Source organism: Cricetulus griseus, chromosome 8 (assembly GCF_003668045.3).
Source record: "Cricetulus griseus strain 17A/GY chromosome 8, alternate assembly CriGri-PICRH-1.0, whole genome shotgun sequence".
NCBI lineage: Eukaryota > Metazoa > Chordata > Mammalia > Rodentia > Cricetidae > Cricetulus > Cricetulus griseus.
The window spans coordinates 68,532,754-68,544,959 of NC_048601.1; the positions used below are offsets into that span (position 1 = coordinate 68,532,754).

Below are 12,206 nucleotides of genomic sequence, written 5' to 3' on the forward strand. Positions count from 1 at the left end.
TATTGAAATTTCAAGCATAAATTTAAGTAGTTCATTATTCTCATGCTTTAATTTACATCTAAAACTAAAAAGAGTCAGAGAGCATCTCAGCCTGGCTAAATTACTTCTCTCCAAGCCTGTGATGACCTTAGTTCAAAATCTGAAACCCACAGGATGGAAGGAGAGAACCAACTCCTGCAAATTGTGCTCCAATCACAAAAGTTTACTCTCTCTCTCTCTCTCTCTCTCTCTCTCTCTCTCTCTCTCTCTCTCTCTCTCCCACACACACACACACACACACACACACACACACACACACACACACTAAATAAATGAATGAATGAATAAGGTTTGATAGAGGCTATAAAAAGCAGATATGCAAAATAGTTCAAAGACATTTTGTATTTTTAAATTTTTATTTATTTATTTATGGTACTAAAGATTGGACTTAGAGCATTACTCATTGCTCAGCAAGTGCTCATTTCTAACTTAACAAACACTTATTTTTGGTTCTCAATTTGATAAAAGGTTTCACTAAGTTGATTGTGATGGTCTTGAACTTACAATTTGGCTAAGGTAGAGCTAAAACTCAGGACCTTTCTGCCTTAGTCTCCTAAGAACTAGGACCATCGACCTGTACTTCCAGGCATGGATGAAGCCATCACATTGTCTGAGTTCCGACATTAAGAAATAAGGACTTTAGGAGGTGACACAGTGGTGAGGGCTGAGTCCAGGTGACAGAATTATTTCATTTCTAAGAGACATGCCAGAGATATCCCTCTCCCCTCCCACAGTGTGGAACTTCAGTGAATTCAGTTATCTATGAGATACCTTCGTTCTGGATTTCAGCCTCCAATGCATTGAGAAACAGATTTCTATTACTAATAAGCAACCTAATTTATAATACTGTTCTAGCACTGAGCAGACTAAGACACACACACACACACACACACACACACACACACACACACACTCACACGTGCGCGGGCAAACTCATTTTTTCAATAGAGCTAGCTTGTCTATTGTCTTAAGTAATCTGTTAACCTTATAAAATTAGGGCAACAAAATTCAATGACTAGTAGAAAGGTTAAATTATTAGCTATTTACAAAAAATTTCTATGGCCACTTCCGGTTTCTAAGTTCCTATAGGAGGCGAATTGAAAAGAGTTATCTGGCGGGAAAAATCACTTTACTCCAAGGGAGTGTCACTGGGCATATCAACCACATTCCAGGGCAGGATCATGACTTAGAAGTATATTTTATGCTTGTAAAGGAGATGGGACATTTATTTCATTTCTTTGGGCAGTTTTTGTCTTATTTGATTTTTGTATTTATTTTTGTCTCTTTTTTTTTTAGGGAAAGAGGGAGTACATGAAGTTGGTAGGAGGAAAGTAGGAGAGCTGGGACAGTGAGGGGAACATCTTCAAAATATATTGTATGAAAAAATATTAGTAAAAATAATTGTAATAAAAATAATCATTGGAGATAGGTGCATGTTCTGACGTCGGAGACCACTTCAAAAGCCGCTAGTTATAATCTACTATTCACCAAACAACATTAATTTCAATCTTATATCGTATTTCCACACTGAAATCATTCTGTTTCTTTTTCAGTTTATTCTATTTATTATTCGTATAGTGTCTGAGAGGGAAATGGAGCCACTGCATGTGTGTGGAGGTCAGATGACAACTCTATGGAGTCATTCTCTCCTTCCACCTTTACTTGGGTCCTAAGGGTCAAACACGGGTCACCAGACTTGTACAGCAAGTGCCTCTCCTGCTGAGCCATTCTGCCTGCCCTAAGTTTTTGATTTCTACACTTTCTGGTTCTTTAATTTCAATGGAATGGAAAAACAATAAAGGTATCTATAAAGGCTGGCTAATATTCAGCTTTCTTAAACTTAACAAAAGCAAACTTTTATAATGCTGATATTTTCTTGAGTGAAACAGCAAAGCAAAGTTGTGAAAATGTAGCTGTGGGAAGGTTTTATTCTTATTAAGGAATTCTTGGTAACCATCCCTTCCTGGGAGGCAGACTGCATCCTTTGAACTCACCTGAGCAGACACCTTAGGAAAAGGCTGACTCAAATGAAAGTGTACGGTGTTTTAAATACAGAAAGCTGACGCCATAAGCCTTCTTTCCAGCAGATGGGTTCCTTGATATAATCACACTCTGTCCTGGCCCCTAAAAGGGAGCTTCTGGGATGGGCTTCCTGGGTAAAAACATGTGTTCACACTTACATACTGCTGGAAATGACATGGCTAGCTGTTGCTTTTTCTGTGCAACTGGAAAAGATGGTATTTAGCAACAGACTGCAAAGCAGTGAAGACTGTTGATTATGTTGTTAATCTCTCTGGAACTAATACTTTTACAAAAAAAAATCTAAAAAGTCCATTCATGATCCAATAAATTATATTGCTACCAAAGGTTTTAAAAACAATAATCTTAATTATTTTCCAAGATGGGAATTTGCATCTAAATGTATTAAATCCATGAAGAAAAAATATGATACTGTTATAAGTAAATCTTTGCCCATTTGAAGGAAAGCAGCTTAGCTTAAAATTCTGTTAATGACAAAATTTTTTTAATCAGCAAGAGCAGGTAATTTATTAGTTAACAAAATTAGTATAATTAATACTTTATTCTACCTAATTTCACATTTACTATTTAAGTTATTTTAAATTTTTTTCATTTTTTGAGACAGAGTCTCTCTGTGTAGCTCTGGCTGTCCTGTAACTCACTATGTAGACCAGGCTTGCCTTATACTCACAGAGATCCACCTCTCTCTGCTTATCACTGATAGGATTAGAGTTGCATGCTACTAGTCTGGATTCATGTGTTTAAAAATGTTAAGATAGTTTGCTCAGCTACTCTCAACTGTCCTCCAACCTACAAATGCCAATTATTTAAAAATTAGTCAGAATTCGCTCACAATAGTGGTTATACTAATTGATGGCACTTTTGTGGAGAAGCCACTGAGATTCAGACTGTCTTTGCATATACTTGTGTATTGCTAATCTCAGTGACAGCAATGTGTTTGAAAAGGAGCTGCACCTGCCCATGTTGACATGACCCTTTTAGTCAAAATACAACTCTTAGTGTCTCCATGAATTCTTGGATACCTTCTTCCTCGTAGTCTCTGCATCCTTACCCCAGAGACCAGTGTGCTTGGAATCACATCTACCTCTTGTACATCAATGAAGGTGGTGAATTCCTTTAAGGTAGAAGCCACAAGTGATTCAGATTTGAATTGCTGCCAAAATAATGCACACAGCATGTACTCAAGAAGAGTGGTAAGTCAAGATGCTTGTTCAGGGAATAGATCTATTGTACACTTCCATCCTAAAATATTTTGAAAATAAACAACCCCTGAAGGAAGCTGAAAAATACTTTTCTGAATAGAAAAAAAAAAGAGCAGGGGTGAAAGAGTTAATAAGGCATGTGTGTTCTTCGGGTGTCTTAGTGAAGAAAAAACTGTCATGCACCATGTCTGCTGCACCAATTGCCAAGCATGGTTTGTAAACACCAGAAAATGTGTTTGCAACAAGTCGTATGACATACTCTCTTGGATTTTTGCAACTTTATTCTTTCAGAAAAGAAGAAATTTTGTTACTTAACAAAGCAAAATCAATGACAACCACAAAAAAAATATCTGTGAACCACAAAGCTTATTTTGAAGTTCTTATTCAAAACAAGCTACAGAATGAATACCTCCAAAAAAAATTTCAGAATCCTGGAGTTTTGTTTGTTTGTTTTAGGCTTTTAATAGGAGGAGAAAGAAAGAAAGACAAACAAAATAAAAGTCTTGAACATTGTGGGATTAATGACTTTTTACCAGTCTTAGCTCTCTACAATTTTGAGAGCCAAACCTAAGAATTAAACTATCACACAGTTGATGCCAAGACATTCAATCTAGGGAACTATTAAAAATGGTACTTTTCACCCAGTGAGAAAGGTTGGAATGTTCTAGTACAGCTATTTCACATTTTTGTGAATCTAGGCCACAACAGAATACTGTTTGTACTCCTGTGATGGTGATCACCAACATAGTTGTTCTCCAAATTTGTGATGTTCCATATGACCAAATTATATATTCAGATATATGAGTTCAGTTCATGTGGAATGATAGAGGAAAAACTATAGTCATTAGAAATAAAGATGCATGTGTATGTGTATGTATATGTACATGTATGTATGTGTGTGCACATTAAGGTATGTCTATGTATATGTGTGTGAGTATGCATGTTAAAAAGATGTGTTTGAACATGTGTATAAGTGTGTGTGTGTGTGTGTGTGTGTGTGTGTGTGTGTGTGTGTGTGTTACTTTTTATATAGACTTTCCTGTCAGAAAACTGCCTTAAGAATAAACTAATACACAAAACACCATTGGTAGAATTCTGAAATATCTCCTAGGTTAAACCTGCAATTTACCAATGCAAATGGAGAGGACATGGGAAGTAGTTTCCCCAACTATCTGGCTGTGTCCGAAGCCTATCAGCATGAACAGAGTGGGTCGTGTGTATTTGTCAAGCTCTGTCTACAGAAAGGTGCCTGCTGCCTGATTGTAGACTCCACAGGCATGCTCCAGCAGGCTCTGCCAACCTGGCTCCCTGACAGTGCCTGTTCATTTTCCTGTCGTGGCATGTGGTAGCTTTTGTACCACTAGGGTTGGACCGCACGGTGTTATCAGCAGGAGCCAAAGCTTTTTCTTGTTCGAAGTAATAATGAGATGCACAAAGGAATGGCAGGAAAAAAGGTGGCGAAGAGGCAGGCCTCGGGGGAAGAAAATTAAGAAAAGCTTGTGCTATTCACAACGACTGAGATAAGACCCCTCACCGCCAAAGCCTTGCTTCTCTCACTCTTACAATATTTTGGACATATATTTGAAGAAAAAGGACAAGTTGGGGAAACTTTTGAGTTTTAAATGATTCTTCTTTGGGCAGGGTATTTGGATAAATACTTTCTACTGATATATAGGCAGTTCACAGGAAGTTTTCCAGGAAGTGTCAGGATTGTCGTGTGTGAGCTGAGATTGGGTGGGAAGGCTCTTGGTTACTAGAAAGTAACTAGTCACCAAAGCCAGCATTAGTGGCTGGCTACCTTTCCATTCTCTAGTATATAACTCTCTAATTGTCAACAACTCTCAGCACATTAGCTGTGACCTGTGTGGAGAGTGACGTTTACAATGTTAAGGCTCAACCATCAGTAAACAAAGCTCCAGGGATGGCAACATAATGTGTTTTGTTTATTGTTTGTTTGTTTGTTTTGTTTTATCAGTCAAACCCTATAAAGGGGACTATTTGAAATGATCAGCTACTTTGAGATATCATATAAAGGCAAGCATTTAAGGAATGACAATCAAGACAAACTTATGAAGAAGTTGAGAGATTTGAAACGTGAATGACAATCCTAGAGCTGAAGAAAGGAGCAGAAGTGAGAGTGGAAAAGCATACAAGAAAGTAAGAAATTTCCATTCTTCACTCATCTATTGAGAACACTGTATATTTTCTGGAGAGGGGACAGTCTGGACTTTAATGACATTTTTTTTTCAGAGTCGTCTACCCTCTCGATGACTTACTTTTTTTTTTTTCAAAGAAACACTAGGAAATATTTATACTTACTTTATAGAATTTTGTTAAGAGTTAAAGAAAACTGGAGAGAGCCAGGCAAATTATAGACTCTGAGCATGGGTTAGCTTGTTTTCCCATCTGCTTTGTCTTGTTTTCTATCATTGCAAGTCTGGCTTTTCGATTGCCCATTGGATCTATAGGTCTATAGACTACACTGCTCCCAGACAATCCTTTAACACAGCCTGCAGTGGGAATTCAGTTTCTTCATGAAACAGAAAGTCTGCAAGAAGGGAAAATACCCGAGCACAAGCACAGCAGCCTCTGCCTGAATCATTTCCACAGCTGCAGTCACAGGTCTATCTCAGGATTCAGACCTCCCACCCCTAAGCAGGTCAAGTTGTGGCAAGTGCTGTAAGAGCTGCTGGGCATGAGTTCCACACACCTGTGGGAAGATCCAACACCTGTTCAATTAGAATTTTCAAGGATTGCTTGGTTGTTTTAACACCTTATAATCAAGGACAGTGTTTTGCATGACCTCCTCCCCATTGAGACCTTTCTAGATAAACTGGAGCTAAACATATTTGGTCCAAAAGCTCTTTGGCAAAATGCCCACTTGCTGGCAGGGAGGCAAATCTTGAAATGGCACTGATGAAGCCTATTGAAACTCAGAATGACTTGATCATCATCAGGATTTTCCACCCTGCTCCTGCCTAGTTATGTTCATAGAGAAGAAAGTTGCAATTACAGTGGTGAGTACCTCTGTGTTCTTCCATGGCGTTCATTATACATATTCACAAGCACATATGCAGCACTTTGTGACTTATTGGATTCATTATGAGGCTAGTAAGTCTACCTGTCTCATCACAAGCTTTCGATTGCAAAAATTTCTATTCTGGTTGCATTTCTGTTGCTATGATTAGATATCCTGCCAAAAGCAACTTGGGAACAAAGGGACATATTTCAGATTACAGCTCCAGGTTATGGCTCATCATTGTAGGAAAGTCAAGGCAGGAATGCATTGAACTAGTCACAATCACCAACCACAAGCAGAAGGAAATGGACGTACACATGCTGCTTGACTGCCTGTATTCAGCTCAAGCTTTCCATTCTCCTATAGTACAGCATAAGGAATCATGCCACCCACAGTGGGCTGGGCATTGGCACATTAATTAATTTGATACAATTCCCCATAGACATGCCCACAGGACAACTGAATATAGTCAACCCTTCATGGAGACTCTCTTCCCAGGTAATTCCAGGTTGTAGTATATAGCCAACTAGAATTTCTTCACATAGCCATGCCAGAATAAGTGATTGTCTATTTTAAGTCATAAGTCAAGTAAGTCAACCAATCCAAGTATATGGGTAATTTAGATGTGATGAAAATCCATCCTGCTTCCCCAAAATGCAAAATCTAAAATGGACTGTAAGTCTCTTTGTTACAATCTGTTCACGTTCTGAGATCGTCATCAGAAAGTTATCATTTTTCCCTCAAATGCCCTGACTCAGTGTCTCGATATAAGAATTTTTCAAGAGGGTGCTGTAATCACATTTGCTGGGATGACTGAAAACTCAAAGGCCGGTGAGAGGCCTTGAATCACAGACCCCTATCATTGCTGAGACATTTCTTATCTCGTTAGCTTCTTCCGCCTCTCTGCTAAGGGGCCTGCAGTTGATTACCTGAGACAGAGAGGAAGTCATCCACTGATGTGATGTCATCCACAGCCTCCGTCAGCACTCTGACCTGCTTTTCCCATTGGTCTTTGAAGACATCCATGTTGTCCTGAGCAACTTTGCTCTGTGGCCGGGCAGCCAGAGTGAGGGCAGCATTGATGACCTGTTGGTTAGAAAACAAAGGGACACGATGACATTATTCTTCAGAAGGGAGAATAGCAGGTCAAAGCACAGGTTCAAACCCCAGACTTTGAAATTACTGCAGACAAATAAGTTGTCAGTACTCAGCCCAATCAGAAACAGGAAAGATAAAGGAAGTTAGAAGCCACCATTACTTTTGGCTGCTTCTTTTGAAGATACAGTAATTAGCTTCAGGCTCCAAAAAGTGTTTGCTGGACAAGTCTAATTTTCTTAGCACAGATGTGCGCAAAATATATCACTTGCTTTCTGCATGTGCAAGCCTATAATTTACTTATTGAGATAAAGTAAATAGATGTAGAACATTGAAACCACAACCCCAAATAAGCAGAATGAAATCAATAGGAGCAAAAATGATGATAATTGCCACTGTAATCCTGAATAAACTGAGTGGTTGGAAGTTCCTTTTGAGAAAGGTACAACTTGAAACCCTACTGGATTGACAGTTAACATATTCCAATTAGAAAATAATGGAGCTGAATGTGGCTGAGAAGATGGCATAGTGGGTAAAGTGATTTCGACAAAAAAAAAAAAAAAGCCAGAGTGGCAGCACACAGCTATAAAGTGGCATGGCAGGGTGCAGCGGAAAGTAGATTTCTGAAGCACAGTGACCAGCTAACCTAGCCAAATCCATGAGCTTCAGATCTACTAAGAGACACTAGATAAAAATACATAATAATTATAATGTAGAGAAAAATAAAAGTGGAATTCTGGCCTCCACATGCATGTCCACAGCACGTACTTTCATGCTACAGTGCAACAGGTGAGGTGCACACACCCACACTAATTAGAGACAGAGGGAGAGAGAGAAAGAGAGAAGAAGAAGAAGAAGAAGAAGAAGAAGAAGAAGAAGAAGAAGAAGAAGAAGAAGAAGAAAGAAAGAAAGAAAGAAAGAAAGAAAGAAAGAAAGAAAGAAAGAAAGAAAGAAAGAAAGAAGGGGGGCTGTACAATGACTGTTAGAATAGCAACGGACTTTGGAAGCCAAGTGAAAGGCACTTACCTGGGGACATAGGCTGTCAATCTGGGTAGCTGCCATCCTGACTAGTTTCACCCCTTCCTCATTGTTAGAGATGGAACAGGCCAAATTGGCAACCTGTGTGGAAGAAGAGCCAAGTGAAAATTGAGTTGAAAGAAACAGAAAGAAAAGGAAGGAGTAGTGACTGTGTACTTTTCAGAAATGTGTCATTCACTTTGAGCATCCCATCTGCAGTGGAATAAGGCCATTCTTGTTCACTAAACCATGGGATACTGCTTACTGAATTCAGGCATTTCTACCAGACTAGACTCGTAATAGGAAACTACTTTGTCAAGGTCCTCAAGCATACACAAGCAGAGTTTTTAAATGAGGTACCTTGGACATTTCTCTCCATTGACTTCCCTGATTTGTGCTCACTTTCTCATGAGCCCCAAAGACCCATCATTCAGTAAAGAATACTATGCTCTTGGCTGCATCCATCCTTGACTCTTTCCAGTGACAGAAATACTATGTTGATGTTTTGCATTTAAAATACTTATCATACAATGAATTAGAGTTCTCTACAAATGAAATCTACATCTGCCTAAAGATGCCAGTCTACCAGTCACCTAATGCAATGCCCTGGTGAGTGGATAAGAGCGGTGTATAGAAAGACTATATGTGGAATACATAAAAAATAAACTATATACCCCAACTCTACCATAAAAGCATACATAGTTGCTTTACCAAGAACATTAAACAACTTAAAACAGCTAAAGTACAAAACAAAAAATTTCAACTTCCCAAAACAAGCAGCCCTATTTAGGTTATTTTTTTCTCATCAAGGAGTGAGACTTGGTCATGCAAGATCAGATTGGTTGGCCAAGGTCAACAGTACACAAAACTGCCATTAAAGCTCTGATCCATCCCATCAGACTGCTGTCAAGAAGTCAGGAGATTGAGGATTAGAGAGGCTAAAAGGGAGGAGATAGGCAGTGAGGACTGGGAGCAGCACAAGCCAAACAATTGACTAGAAGAGGGACAGTCTCTGACACCTCTGGACCACATGCATTTTGTTTGTACTCAGAGTGTCTTTGGTTTCTAAAACAGTCTGCTTCCCTGGCAGATGCCCTAATGCTCAAAGAAATTAAAATGAACCACACATTTGCATAATTCCTAAGGTGAAGGAAACCTGAGGTGGGCAGTGAGGGGAGTGTGAAATGCAGAGCTGGAGTGGAGACAGGTTTAGCCTCTAACCATCTATGTGAGTTCTTTGCAGCTTTGAAGAGGGATGTTTTCTTATCAGTAACGGAGGACACATTGATGGTGAAGTAGGAATACTTTCCAAAATGATTTCAATGCATCATCAGGGTAAGAAATGCTTTTGAAGATTGATATGAAAGATGGGGGATACTTTATGTCTATTACAGTAAAAATATAAGCTGCCAAAATTACAGCTCCAATGAGTTACAGATATTGTCTTCTAGTTTCTTGTCAACCATATTTAAAAATTTTTGATGGCCTTCCCTATTACACTTAGGTTTTAAAAATAAGTCTGAGAAAAGACAATGGTGCCTCATACTCATTCACAGTAAAGGACACTAAGTGGCAATGGGTACATAGCTTTTGAGAAGGGACACAACCACTAATAAAGGTCTCCCAATTTCAGTTTCCTTTGGCTGTATTTCATTATTTTGATTCTGCATTTTGGTAAGTATTGTTATAAATGTATGTCTGTGAGAGATCTATTTTACTTTGAGTTATGAGTATGTACATCTGTGTGTGGAGGTGTGCACATGAGTGCCTGTACCTGCAGAAACCAGAGGTACCAGATCACCCCTGTGGCTGGAGTTATAGGCAGTTCCTAACACCCTAGTGGGGTCTGGAAACCAAACTTGGGTTCTCACAAAGAGCAGAACAAGTTCTTACAGGCTAAACCATGTCTCCAGCATTCAGCATTTTCTGTACATTAATTCATTGTACATTCCCAGTGATGAATTCAGTACCCAATACGGATCTTCCATGTGTGTTGACTGAATCATTAAAGAGTAGCTGTTAACACGAGTATGTAGAAGTTGCTGTGTACAATGATTTGGGATATGATTTCCAGAGGAGGTACTCAAAATTGAGTTATGATTATTTGACTAAATACATTTCCACCATGCCATCTAACCAGTGTTTACCCACTTGATGATATTAAACAATAGCTGCTACATTCTGGTTCTTAATGGGAACCCAGAATGCCGCCCTCCTTGTTCATGGTAACCTAAGAAAAATCAGAATAGTGTGGGCAATTCTTCAGAAACATATTTCTTTAAATTTGGTCTTTTAATCTTCAATTGAATTCTTTCTATATTGATGCGGAACAACTCTATACCATGAAATACTGGTTTTATGTAATAGCCTGATTGTTCCGTACCGTCTTTCTTTGTCATGTGCGACAGACTTACTTAATGTCACATTTTTTAAAAGAGTGAGCAGTTAAAGCATGTTGTATGATACCAACATGAAAAATTAAAGTACTCCTGAAACCAAGGCTGCATTAATATTCTCCTACATCTCTTTTAAAACAAAGCAGCCAATGAAATGTTAGTTCTGATTTCTCAATGGCTATAAGAAAAAGGGAGAAGGAAACAAGAACCAGATGGTGTTTCTCATAGAATGGCATGGTGAGAGCAAGTGTTGATTGTCACCTGGGCAGGATCTTGTATCACCTAGGAAACAAACCTCCAGGCCCATCTGTGAAGGATTACTGGGATTGGGTCAGCCTCTGCACATGCCTGTGAGGAATTATCTAGATTAGTTTAACTGAAGCACAAAACCTGGCTCTATGTATGGGTGGCACCATTTTCTGTGGCTGCATCTTCCAGGAGATTAGAGAAAATTAACTGAGCACAGGCATTCAGTGTCCTTTGTTTTCTTACTGTGGCTACAATATGACCAGCTGCCTTAAGTGAATGTCACTGTGACTTTCCTACCTCAATAGACCACATCCTGGAATGGTGAGCCAAATAAATCCATTCTCCCTTAAGTTACATTTACCAAGGTATTTTAGCAGCAACAGGAAAAGTAATTAAGACAGCTATAGCACTATCTGTGAAACATTTTCCTCACCAAAAAAAAAAACTTAAACTGATGAGCTTGTATAATTAACTCAAATTTGACAGAAAATACAAAAGATAAAAATAAGTGTAGAACAGAACATCAAGATTGTCATCATGAAAGTCCTGATGGTAAGAAATGGGTAGAGGAAAGGTCATAACACCTTAATCATATCCTGAATAAAATAAGCTACAAGCACATGCAAATATGTAAATAAATAAGTATATAAATTAAAGTATATTTATGAAGTCAAAGAAACTTAAATGTTGGTTAAATAGTTATTGCTATTATGGAGTTACTCATATTTAAGAAACATGATGATGGTGTATTGATTACTTTAAAAGAGATGGGGCTGGGGGATGGCTCAGAAATTATGAGTGCTTACTGCTATTCCAGAGGACATGAGTTCAGCTAATAGAACCTTTATCCAGAAATTTAAAATCTCCTGTAACTACAGCTTCAGGGGGATCTGATGCCTTCTGGTCTCCAACAGTACCAGCATTGAGGTGCAAATACCTCATCCCATACACATAGTTCGAATTTTTTTTTTTTTTTAGTTTAAAGAGATAAATCAAAATGTTGATGAACAAAATAATAAAATGGCTGGCATTTACTTACAACTATATGAAATAGGTAGGGTTAGAAGACAAACAAGACTTTCCAGCTGTTCAAAACTGTTGAAACTGTGACATTGGATGACCTATAATACTACTTTGTGATATGGTTTT

At 38.5% G+C, this 12,206-nt stretch overlaps 1 protein-coding gene across 5 annotated transcripts in view; it reads right to left on the reverse strand.

The window, feature by feature from the left end:
- Ctnna2 (catenin alpha 2) overlaps positions 1–12,206 on the reverse strand; it is a 1,115,196-nt gene that overhangs the window by 96,423 nt on the left and 1,006,567 nt on the right. For all 5 annotated transcript variants that reach the window (XM_027429452.2, XM_035448606.1, XM_027429453.2 and 2 more), the window contains 2 exons: positions 8,422–8,514; positions 7,230–7,386 (listed from right to left, as the gene is read on the reverse strand). In XM_027429452.2, coding sequence (XP_027285253.1) covers positions 7,230–7,386; positions 8,422–8,514 — 250 coding nt within the window. The remainder of the gene's footprint in view (positions 1–7,229; positions 7,387–8,421; positions 8,515–12,206) is intronic.